General features: G+C 40.0%; 1 protein-coding gene across 5 annotated transcripts in view; it reads right to left on the reverse strand.

Moving 5' to 3' along the window:
* Positions 1 to 13,087, reverse strand: part of LOC121285733 (copine-8) — a 755,949-nt gene that overhangs the window by 389,088 nt on the left and 353,774 nt on the right. For 4 of the 5 annotated variants that reach the window (XM_041202466.1, XM_041202465.1, XM_041202467.1 and 1 more), the window contains 3 exons: positions 7,070 to 7,251; positions 3,636 to 3,763; positions 1,345 to 1,447 (listed from right to left, as the gene is read on the reverse strand). In XM_041202466.1, the coding sequence (XP_041058400.1) occupies positions 1,345 to 1,447; positions 3,636 to 3,763; positions 7,070 to 7,251 (413 nt within the window). Of the gene's footprint in view, positions 1 to 1,344; positions 1,448 to 3,609; positions 3,764 to 7,069; positions 7,252 to 13,087 lie in introns of all 5 variants that reach the window. The other variant, XR_005944761.1, reaches the window with a different exon arrangement.

A 13,087-nucleotide genomic window follows, 5' to 3' on the forward strand; every position in this document is an offset into this window, starting at 1 on the left:
AAATAAATAAAAACAGGTGAAATCTGCACCACAGAGATCACTAGGTGTTTGTGGGCAGCTTTCTTAGCACAGTGACAAGTGTTGTCACTATGCAGCTGACCCCGAAATCTAGGTCATAGTGTTCCCACACTTAATTGAGAACCATTCTTCTTTAAGTAGTATACGAATGCATAAAAGAATTTTCCAGAAAGGTTATGTGATGGTACTATGATTTGAAACGCTAACACAGTGCAACAACAATATAGATAACGTATTTGCATAAGCATTGTTGATTATGCATCAGCTTTAAGTCTAGAATCCAAAAATCTAAAAAGCTGGATCAAGTCTCCCCTCAAATTTTAATATAAGGCTAGATACATGCATGAGCACATAATCATGCCTGAGAGCATCTAAGCCAAATTTCTAAGAAATTGCCATAAGACAGATTTCCTTTTACTCTACATGGAATATCCATACAGGGATGCAATCCTTTAGCTAATCCCAGATATAAATTAGCAAGAACCAAATTAGCAAGAACCAAGGCCAAATTAACTCCTTGATATAATCCATAAATAGGACTTCATAAAAAATTCTGAGTTTTTAAAAATGTATTTATATGCATAACGTCCTAGACATCTTTGGTAAATGCCAAAATACATTTAAGAAACTGATTCTGGATTTTTTTTAAAAATTCATTCATGGGATAAGGGCCTATTTATTACTCATCCCTAATTTTCTCTGGGAAGGTAGTGGAGAGCCGTCATCTTGAATATAACTGAGTAGCTTGCTAGGCCATTTCAGAGGGCAGAAAAGGCTCAAATCATATTGTCAAGGACCTGGAGTCGCTTATAGGCCAAAGCAGGTAAGAATGGCAAATTTCCTTCCCTAAAGGACATTAGTGAACCAGGTGGGCTTTTACAACCATCATTACTGTTCAAACTCTTTTCTATTCTAATTAGTTAAATTAATTTTTTGGGGGGATTTTAACTCATTCTTCCAGATCATTAATAAAGGTCTCTGGATTCATTCATTCATGTGTGCTCTACCCAAAGGCAGATCCTTGGCTCATTGCCTGCTGATGTAGGGCAAGGCGGCAGGCCCCAAGTCTACCTCAGCCAGAATGGGAATCAAACCTGTGCTGTTGATGTTATTCTGAACCACATACAAGCCATCTGGCCACCTGAGCTAAATGGCAGCAATCTTGCCTGCAGATTACTACTGCAGCAATATAACTACTATATTACAACACTCCCCATTGAGTCAGCTCCTTTACCTTATCCCTCTACATTTAATGGCTTCACACACAGAAATACAATGTTACTCCAAAATAATTAACAAATATTTGACAAGTGCCAGAAAACCTACATTGACAATGGATTCCTTTGTTTGTGCCATATCCGAGATGACTCCGTCAGTTAAAATAAGAAGTATGAAATACTGTGAGCCATCCTTTATGGAGGCAGCATACCTGCAAAAAAGGACAAGAAGAACATGTTGGAATCTGAAAAGATAAGCCTAGAAACTGCTTACTGTTTTAATGGATGCTTTAGCCCATTTGAAATAATTGAAAAATGTCATAACACGTTACTGCTTTTACACTAATAGTACAAACAGTAATTTCCTGAGTTCAGATGATTTTTTTTCAGTACTCTAAGCCACTTACAGCAAACGTGGATCTAAATGGATTCCAGAATGTGCAATGGAAGTCCAGATTCCAAGTACAGCAGGATACAACCAAGTGCAGAATTTTTACAAATATATTGTCATTTCCATATAGATAGCTAATATCTGGGAATGCAGTACAGGCAAGGTTAGATTGAGTACTGGGGAAAACATCTATCAATAGAAAGTACTGTGGGTGTACCTACACCACATGGACTGCAGCAGTTCAAGAGGGCGGCACACCACCACCTTCTCAAGGGCAATTAGGGATGGGCAATAAATACTGGCCTAGTCAGCAACGCCCGACATCCTGTGAATGAATGAAGAAAATAAAACTTCACGTGGAGCAAGTTAGCTGATTTCACTCATAAGCTATTTTCCCTAAAGTTCACTCTACAAAGAAACATTAGTTAATGAGATCTGAAAATGAGAAATCACATTTTAATAATAATTCATATATTGTTTTAAAATTTCAAATAATGATGGCAGCTTTTAATGAGCTTGAAGGTTTCCAGGATCAATTCAGGTGACTGTGTACCACTTGTGGTGGGGCATACACAGGAATGGTGTTTGGGAAGTTTGGGGTGTTGGATGATTGATATGGTTCTGAGTATGACTATATCAAGCTATTGCTTGACCAGGTTGTGGCACAGCTCTCCCAACTTTGTTAGTTTGCAGGATCAACTGGGTTTGTGTGCCTTTGTTATGTGCTGAATCAATGCCTCGGTCAAAGTCAAATGGCTCATCTGTCCTTATTCTTCTCATTCTTTGTAGTAGTTTGATATAACCAAGTGACTTGCCATTGAACCAATGACATGGGGGAATATTTGTGACATTTGGCACAGAGCTTGGACATGGGCAGCTGGAGTTTGTCAAGTCAGTCCCAAACTTGGCAAATAGCCATGTGTCCCAAGTGTTCAGTGGTGAGTTAAGCCTTCCTGGTGCTATCATCACAACTAATTCAGCAGAAATATAAATGCAAGCTCAGCAGTAAAATGAAGAAAATTGAGAGCAGGGAGATAGGCTAAATAAACAAGTGTCATGTTTAAGGCGACAAATACTGCAAATCCCAAGTTGAAGACAACAAAAATGGGTAAATAATTAAGAATAAAAGTTTTTTTGGGAAGAGAAGGACAAAGTTACTTGCATCTTAAGCAGCCTTTATAAACTAGCATGGAAAATGTACTGAGCCCACACATCTTTCATTATCAGTGCACTAAATCTCCTTTCTGGAGTTCTGCTGATAAATCATGTGACATGGGCAAGTGAGCAGGGGAGGGGTTGGGTAGTTTGCATAAAATATCCAGCATAAATGCCCCCAACTCCAGGAAATGGACTGAACCATGAGCACAGGCAAGGGACAGCTTAAGTCTCACCCTGCCAAGCATCAGCCACCCTCACAACTTCACAGGAATTTTTGGGCTAAAGAAATTAATATTTTTGTCAGTTGAGTGAAATATTGCTTTGGTGCTGTGTGTGAACCACTGGTATGCTTAGACTGTAAATAAATATCAGCAACAGCACTTGAGGTTGAGGACCACCTATGAACAATGCCATATGAGATCTACTAGTAACTATTTCAATCCATTTCTAGCGAGCTTTAAACTGACTGCACCAGGAAGCAAATAGCTTCCTACATGAAAAGCTATTTTCTCATTGGATCAGAAAAACCAAACAGAACTACTTCCTGCATAACAACATGAAAGACGCTTCCAAAACATGATCAAGATTTTCAGCTGTGTCTGTGGAGATGCAGACTCAAACCAGTCAGTCATTAATGAAAACACCAGTGGCATTCTGCCTCTTCTCACACAAATGAAGAGGGAGGGGAAAGATGTACAATACACATAACATATCTTGAATGCCCTCAAATTGCACAGTTGCAAAATTTAATCAGTTATAATTAAATATGCTTATAACAAAATATTGTAAAATTCAGTAAAGAAAATACAAGTTGACAGATGTTACCCTCTATTTATAAATGCCTGAAGTACCTTGCTACATGATTAATTACAGGAGCAAAGTTAGTTGGTCCATAAAGTTGCACAGACTTTAGGCTCCTGTAATAAGCTTCCATAACCCCTTCAATTCCTTGGCAATATGGATTATGAGGGTTTCCATTCTGCAAAAACAAGGTGGCAGGATAAAATAAATCATAGCCTACAAATCACTGAAAGGTTACAACTTCATTTTGCATTTCCAGGAAAAAATGTCAAAATTACTTAAAGATTGAAACTCAAACACATTGGTCCTTAAATTCTCACCAGGACCAAGATAGAACACCAGCAGACGTCTAAAGATTGGAAAGTCTAAGGGAGCTTGGTTCCATCAGGAATGCAGCTCAATTTTTAGCATCATTCATTTACTCGTTGAGGGAGGGGTTGGGGTGGGGGAGGTTGGTGGTGGGGCAGTGATGGAGGGGGGTGAAGGGGGTTAAGGCAGCTGTTCCATCTATGCCCTGACATCCACAGGGAATGTCTGGGGGTTTCCAGCGTAATATTGCTGCGGGCAACCCGGTTTCACGGGGGGTGGGGGCGGCTTACAACTTTTCGGCAGGGGATGGGGAATGGCGCTCCATAAAATCCAGCTCTATTTATTTGACTTGGAAACTGAGATAGGGAAAAAAGGACTAAAGGTTACAGAATTGTATACATTAAAGCACTCCAAAGTCTTCACTTGTAGCTTCAGGTACAAATTACATTCAATCACATTCAGAAAGATAAGCACCGGTTCTGCTCAAGTTAATGTTAAATAGTAGCTCCACAATAATATAACTAAGAACCTCCACAGAATGTACAGCTCAAATGCTTTCAGCTAAAAAGTTTTAACCAACTAGTTAACCCTGCTTCTGGCATTGTGTCTGAATCTGAATATGTCTGTAAAATAATTTGATGTTACAAGATATTATAAGAATAATCTCTTTTTACTCCAAGTGTATGGCTATTTATTTGTCTCATTTCCATACTTATTCATCTGTAATACTGGTAGTGCACCTGTCATTGTAAATAAGGTCAAACTCCAGGGTCTACACATATGGTGCTGAAATACAACTCATCTTAATAATGAGTTAAAGCATTAGTGGAGTGATAGCTCCATGAAGTGATACAAACACATGGAAAATTAAATTCACATTGGCAATTCATTAGAAATTAAACCATTTATACTTCTTCCCTAAACAATTCCATAACAGACAATGAATGCTGTACTGCTGCAAAAAAAATTGACTGGTTTACAGCAGTTGCCCCAGAACTGGAGCCAGCTGAATGAAGTTGAAGTTGAAACCAATAGGTTCCAAAAGAAATAGTAGATAGTAAATATCAACAGTTACTTTCAGTGCAGGTATATAATTTTTTATCCCAGCTTTACTTGTTGACCAAGAAAGATAAGATTTACTGTTAAATTAAACAGCTTATGTATAAAATGGCTCAAGATGGTGGCAGTCAACCATGTAAAGTGGTGGGAGACATGACAGATAATGATCTATTTAAACAACTTCTGTTAATAAACAATCTGTTCTTGTTTCAGAACTGACCAAGTCTGACTATCAAAGACAAAGGGCTGGACTATTCACACCCGCCAGGGACAGGAACGGAGTGACTGCCCTTGACGTCAAGGCTGCATTTGACTAAATGTGGTATCAAGGAGCCCTAACAAAACTGAAGTCAATGGGAATCAGCGGGAAAACTGGTTGCAGTCATACCTTGCACAAAGGAAGATGGTTGTGATTGTTGGAAGTAAGTCATCTCAGCTCCAGGGCATTACCCTGAGGAAACCCTGCAGTGGTGTCATCAGCCCAACCATCTTCAGATGCTTCATCAATGACCTTCCTCCCAACATAAGGTCAGAAGTGGGAGCATTCGCTGATGATTGCACAATGTTCAGCACCATTCGCAACTCCTCAGATACTGAAGCAGTCCATGTCCAAATGCAGCAAGGCCTGGACAATATCCAGACTTGGGCTGACAAGTGGCAAGTAACATTTGTGCCACACAAGTGTCAGGCAATGACTATCTCCAACAAGAGAGAATCTAACCATCGCATGTTGATGGTCAATGACATTGCCATCACCGAATCCCCCACTATCAACATCCTGGGGGTTACCATTGACCAGGAACTGCACTGGACTAGCCATATAAATACCGTGGCTTCAAAAGCAGGTCAGGGGTTAGGAATCCTGTGATAAGTAACTCACCTCCTGACTCCCCAAAGCCTGTCTACCATCTACAAGGCACAAGTCAGGAGTATGATGGAATATCCCCATTTGCCTGGGTGAGCACAACTCCCACAACACTCAAAAAGCTTGACACTGTCCAGGACAAAGCAGCCTGCTTGATTGGCACCACCTCCACAAACATTCACTCCCTCCACCACCAATGCACCGCTGCAACAGTGTAAGATACACTATAGAAATTCATCAAGGTTCTTTAGTCAACACCTTCCAGACCCACGACCACTACCATCTAGAAGGGCAAGGGCAGCAGATAGAAGGGAACACCACCACCTGGAAGTTCCCCTCCAAACCACACACCATCCTGACTTGGAAATATATCGCAACTCCTTCACTGTCACTGGGTCAACATTCTGGAACTCCGTCCCCAACCGCACTGTGGGGGTACCTACACCACAGGGATTGCAGCGTTTCAAGAAGGCAGCTCACCAGCACCTTTTCAAGGGCAACTATGGATGGGCAATAAATGCTGGCCCAGCCAGCGAAGCCCACGTCCCGTGAATGAGTAACAAAATAACTAACACTGCACGACCCTGGATCATGCTGGCTGCACTTTAGTATTCTTCAATTTAGTAGGCATTCCACTTGTCAGTGTTCAACATGTTACCAACATTTTCCCAGTTTTGGGGATAATTTGCCACTTGCCCACTTGGGTAACATTGCAGCTGAGTAGATTGTCTGCCAACTGTAGACCCTGCCCAACTCCCAACCATTGATTTCAATTGGTTGAAAATCAAGAAGATTCCACAACAGATGAGTGATCCTCTCTGCGACGTCACCAGAAGGTGAAAATCACCCACTGTGCATCAGGAAATACATCCAGGTTTGGTACAGTATGAGTTAAAAGCTCCTCCTACCAAACAGCTATTGTGTGCCCCCTTTCAACAAGTAAACTGCAGGTGCTTTATACTGACACCAAATCAAACCAGCACAAAATAATAAGGTCAATGTGTTATAACTTAATTTTCACATTGGAGATCTTTAATCAGTATATACACAACTATCTTTAACTTTGTGTGTCTGATATAAACTTAATTTCTCCCCCATAAATAATTATGTGCGCAATTGAATGAACCATTAACTAGCAGTAAACTTTAAAACTTATGAAACAACAGTTAAATCAAAATGATTTGTTAATAGTTATCAATACATACTTTCTGCAATTGAAAAAAAAACACTTGCAAAAAATAATCATCTCACCAAAGCAAATTCATGTGAAATTCTCCCATCTGGAGGCAACTTGGCACCAAATCCTAAGGCTGGGAACATCTTGTCACTGTCATAGTCCTGAATGATTTCTCCTACGGCTTTCAATGCCAAGGCATAAGTATTAAGTTGATAAGGGTTCATGTAATGGAGAGAGGTTGGTTGAGCAGGGTGACCTATTTGAATATATAATTTAAACAAAAGCAATCAGACAAAAAGTGGTAATGAAAACATAGCAAGATTAAACTTGGCAAGATTTTTGGGCATCAGCTGCAAATAAATTTAGATTTAGAAATTCAAGCTAATTGCAAAAAGAATTAAGAGTTTAGATTATAGGCAGGATTTTCAGCTCTGCATGTGCGCGACAGGCAAAAGCGTGAAATAGCGCATGATGATGTCCTGACTTTAGCGCACACTCGCGTAATATTTCGGACAATTAAGAGGGTTGTTAATCCCATTAATCAATTAATTAAAGTGAAATTTTTCCTGTCATCCAACCTTGCATAAGAACATAAGAACTAGGACCAGGAGCAGGCAATTCAGTCCCTCGAGCCTGCCCAGCCATTCATTACGATCATGGCTGATCTCATTTCAACTCCAATTCCCACCCTCTCCCCATAACCTTTCAACCCATTACTAATTAAAAATCTGTCTATGCCCTCCTTAAATTTATTCAGCGTCCCAGCATCCACTGCACTCTGAGGTAGTGAATTCCACAGATTCACAACCCTTTGAGAAAAGTAATTCCTCCTCATCTCTGATTTAAATCTACCACCCCTTAGCCTAAAACTATGGCCACTCATTCTAGAATTCCCCAGAAGGGGAAACCATCCACTCCACGTCTACTTTGTCCATCCTCTTTAGCATCTTATATACCTCAATTAAATCTCCTCTCATCCTTCTAAACTCTAGCAAGTACAGGCCTAAACTGCTCAATCTCTCCTCATAAGACAAGCCCCGCTTCTCTGGAATCAATCTAGTTAACCTCCTCTGAACCGTCTCCAGTGCAACTACATCCTTCCTCCTAAATTAGGGGCTGTGCCTGATTTATCCTTAATTTTGTTAATTTAGTTTAATTGTTTTAACTCGAAAAGAGTTACATCCTTCCTCAAGTAAGGGGACCAAAACTGTGTACAGTACTCCAGATGCGGTCTCACCAGTGCCTTGTACAGTTGCAACAACACTTCCTTATTTATTTTTGGCAGGTTGAAGTTTCGAAAGTGATTAAAAAAATAAATTAAAAATTTTAAGACTCATTTTCAACATGTCCCTGCTCATGTGACAGAGTCACACGAGGGGACATGTTTTCCATATTTTTGAAATCTTTATTTTTAAGTTTAAAAATGTTCAGCTCGCTAAGGCAGCCCTGCGCCTTCAGGATGCTTACAGAGTGCAACCGCGCACATGCGCACGCTTCAGCACTCGCGCTCCTCCCATCCCCACCCAGGGAGCGCTGAGGTTACCAGCGCGCGTTTCATGCTGGCTAGCCAGCCAGCGTGAAACCGCAGTCAGGGCCTAATCGCGGGCGGTGGTCCATTGCGTGGCCGTGCCCGTTCGATGAGGTAAAAATTCTGCACTTTTTTTTTACATAGATGGTTGGTAGGACATGAAATGCACTATTGCAATGAATGATTGAAGCAGAATTCATAATTGCTTTTAAGTGGCTAATGGCTATCCATTTCAAAAATAAAAATTCAAAAGGGAAGAGAAATGAGATTAAATAAATAATTTTCAGAGAACAGACATGAGCATAATGGTCCAAAATGCTTCATTCTATCTATTAATTCTAAAGACTATGAAATAATATTAGTATGCATCCTGAAGATATTACATTGCATTGTCACACTGTAGACTAGGTCTTAAAATTAAAAAAAGACTTTAAAAGTGAACATTAAACAACATTGTGTAGTACGCAGAGAATAATAACATTAATGGCCGCATTGTGATTTGCTACTCCACTGCAAAGTTCATGGTATGATTACTGAGAATTTGGAAACTTAATTTGATCCTCTGTGCGAACTGCATTTCTCTATCACATATAGCTTATGGAGCTACAGGATAAACAATAAGAAATATTGCAAGCTTTATTATTTACTGCAATGACAAGCCAGAGGCAAAATAAATTTGCAGATGTAAACAACTTTGACAAACAATGACCAAGCCAAACTGAGTTGAGGTATTAGATTTGGATCTCAGACACTTCTTTGTGTGTTCTCCCTTTATGCTTCCTGGACTAATAATCCAAAGAATGAAAGTTCAAACCTCACCTCGACAGTTTGAAAATCTGAATTTAGTTTTTTTAAAATCTGGAAAACAAGGCTGGTTTCAATAAAAGTGACCGCAAAGTTATCAGATCGTTATGAAAACCCAACTATACCCTTTCAGGAAGCAAACTTGTCTTCTTAACCCGGTCTTGCCTAGATGTAACTCCAGTCTCACATTAATATGGTTGACTCTCAACTTCCCTTGATTCAAAAGGAAGGACCACTGCTACTTTCTCAGAGCAGCTAGGCATTGGCAGTAAATTCCAGCCTTGCCAGTGAATGAATTAAAAAATAACAAACCTCTATTGTAACTTCCCTGTGCATTAACTTAATTAAAAATCATACAAAATATTGCTGTACCTTTCTGTATGATGGAGAGTATAGCCCCATTTCTAATACAGAAATATCTCAACCCTTCACTTCAACATAAGATTAGACTTTTCATCCATTCATCATGAACAGGTGGAAAATTTAGCCCATTACAACTGCAAGGCATCCATGTTCAATGCAAAGTACTTGTATTCCAGTATCAATATTACATGCAAAATAATTTCTCAATGAAACAGGCTTTAATAAAAGTGCAAGTCAACTGAAACAATTTAATTATTTTAATCAAGTACCTTTTGACTTCCTGAATATACAAGGGCATTTATACAAAAGATGAGTATTAATTAAAGTGCTTTTAAGCTCTTAATCCTTTGGATGTACCAGGTATTAAACTCTACACTATGAATAGAATTTTCTCAAACATTTATGCTAACAAATACTATTTTCCTTTCTTTGTTCATTGCAGTTTTTAATGCAGCACAGAATTTCACCAGAGCTTGCTCCTCTAAATTAGTAGGCTGCGCACAAATAGTTGTGCTCTGAGTTGTTGAAGTTAAAATTGCTTGAACAATTACAACAAGATTTCATTTGATTTTAATGAGGTAAATAGAATAACAACTGACAAGGTAATTATACTTATTTGAAAAAGACCTGTAAGCTATTTAATTTGCTGAGTATATTTCTGCAAGGGAAATAATGATGCAAAAATAAATTTTACTTTTTAATCAGTTTATAATTGTACAACAATAAAACATTTGGTTCATTAGGGGGTGAGGATTCTGGCACTTTTCTTCAAAAAAAAATGACAGCCAAGGTTTCAGATCCAGATTTTTGGGTTGCTCGTAGTATTACTGCCCATTTAGAGTTGTTAGAGGTACTTAATTAACAAGTTTTATTGAAATCTTCACCTTCTCCTGATCATGTGACTCCTTGTTGGGATACAGTTCCATGGCAGTGGTCACTCTCAGGTACATCACACCAATGGTCATTATTCGTGTTTCTGGCTTGACAGCGAGTATTGGCAGGACATTTGATCATGTGGGGAGTAGAAATCATAGCCTAGCCCACTCAATGTCCACAAATGTGCATTGAAAGCACGGGTCACCAGATAACAATCAAGAGTGGGTACTCTGAACAACTCCCCCATCTTAACCCAAAGATTAGTTGGAACATCTCTAGCATCATCCCAGCTGAAAACAGGGCTGAATATCAAATGCCCCTATTTCAGAAGGTTATTAATCATTCTCAGAACTATATTGAGAGACTACAATATGATAGGACAGAACCAGTCAGCGCCTGAGTCAGTGCATTTGGGGAAAAAAAAGAGCAAATTGGGTCTACTTCTCCAGACTGCTGGGTACCAACAGCCTGTCGCATGTTAATGAGGATGCCATCCATGTCTGATCAAGGTCAATGCGATGAGCATCTTATTCATGCATGGACCTATGCTGGTCTTTCTTTGCCTGTCATTTAAAACTTGATTGAATCACGATATTGGACTTGAAGGATCTTCTCAGTGACCTGCATCATGAGCTTTCAGTTAGCCTTGTTCAAATGTTTCACCCATCTCTTGGCCAACATAGAATTGTCTCCATGATGGACATATAACCAAACATTATTCCATTTAATTCTCTAGCAGTCAACCACAATCTTGGAACTCCATTACATTCATTCATTAAGATATAAGCAAAAGTTACCAATCAGACCACCATTACAAAAATCCAATAAAACCATTCACATATATTTTTAAATACATTTAGGGTGGCTGCTTTGGTTACACAGGACACCGATCATACATATCCAAAAATTGCAATCAAGATATAAATAATGTATGCAATTTTGCAAACTGTAACTAACATCACTAATAAACCTGGTTAGAAATCTCTTTCACAATATCTCTCATCACAAACCCATCCTCTGCTGGGGGTCCAGGGCTAGTGTGCTCAATTCCTGAGGCTTGGTTTAGTAATCTGGGGCTTTCTTCCCTACTTTTATTGGATCTCTGTACATGCAAAAGTTCCCTGCCCCTCATTGCCAGATTTTCTGGCATCTCTGAATGCACGCCAAATTAGGTCCGCCATTCAGGCATTCTGCACCAGCTGCACATGCTGAATATTCACATTCCAGTCCAACCTAACTTCATGCTCTGTGATGCCCTCACAGCTTGTTCCCTGGACTCTTTGTTGTTTTCACGGCCTGATTTCAGACCTCTGCCATGTTTGCTTAGGCTGGCTCTGGTCACTGCCCAGCATGCAGAATTGTAATTCAGGCAGCCTTGCTGTTTGCGCTCCTTGGCATCTTTGGTATTAATAGTTTTTCAAAATGTCTTCATGCTCTATCTACCCCACCAGCACCCTCCGCATGCAGCCTCCCCCCCCACTCCACCCCGTCCTGCCTCACCCCCACTGTCCCATCTCTTTCCAGGTACTCTACATCTATGCCAGTAAGCTACTACTAACACCTGACAAAGTGGCCCTTGCAATCCATATCATCCACAAGGCTCAGATCTTTTCACTGAGTCAGTCAATGAGTCCCGGACAATCACTAATGATCCCCTGTTTGGGTGTTGATCTTTGCTGACAGAACAATGGAAAACATGGCCATGCTACAGCAGTGACAACTTTAACAAGAACTACACATCAATGGAAACAGGGGTAACATTTTTTTATGAACTTCAATGATATTAATGCTAGCTTAATATAATCAAGCTATTTCCTGCTGTACCACAAGTACGGACGAGGATTTTTGCATCAGAAAATGAGTTGCATGTCATTTGGGAGAGGCCAAATTTCCCATCAGGCTTACTTATGAGCCTACTTATCAGCTCAATAGTAACAGTCTCATCACCAAGTCCAAGGTTTTATATACAAGCCTCATGAGCACATAATCCAGACCATCACTGCCATTGGGTGGAATTGTCCCAGATTTGCACTAAGTGCGGTTGAGGTCAGATAAAACGACATTTTATCCGTTGGCCATAATGGTGGCTTTTCACGCCATATCGTCCCAAACCCGTTGCATTAATTATGCATTCCCAGGATACACGCCGTTTTGATGGCAGGCGGGCTCCAATTCACCTGCCACACCGTCACCACATTTAAAATACTGCCACGCTCAGTGCTTCCAGCCCAGAACTGCAACAAAGAAGACATGCAAGGCAAGAAAACAGAATCACAGAACTGTTACAATGCAGAAGGAGGCCATTTGGCCCATCGTGTCTGCACCGGCTCTCTGAGCATTTTAACTAGTGCCAATCTCCTGCCTTTTCTTCATAACCCTGCACTTTGCTTCTATTTAAATATTCATCTAATGCCCTCTTGAATGCCTCGATTGAACCTGCCTCCACCACATTTCCAGGCAGTGCATTCCAAACCCTATCTACTCGCTGTGTTTTTCTCACCTTGCATTTGCTTCTTTTGCA

Source organism: Carcharodon carcharias, chromosome 13, assembly GCF_017639515.1.
Source record: "Carcharodon carcharias isolate sCarCar2 chromosome 13, sCarCar2.pri, whole genome shotgun sequence".
In the NCBI taxonomy this organism is placed as follows: Eukaryota; Metazoa; Chordata; class Chondrichthyes; order Lamniformes; family Lamnidae; genus Carcharodon; species Carcharodon carcharias.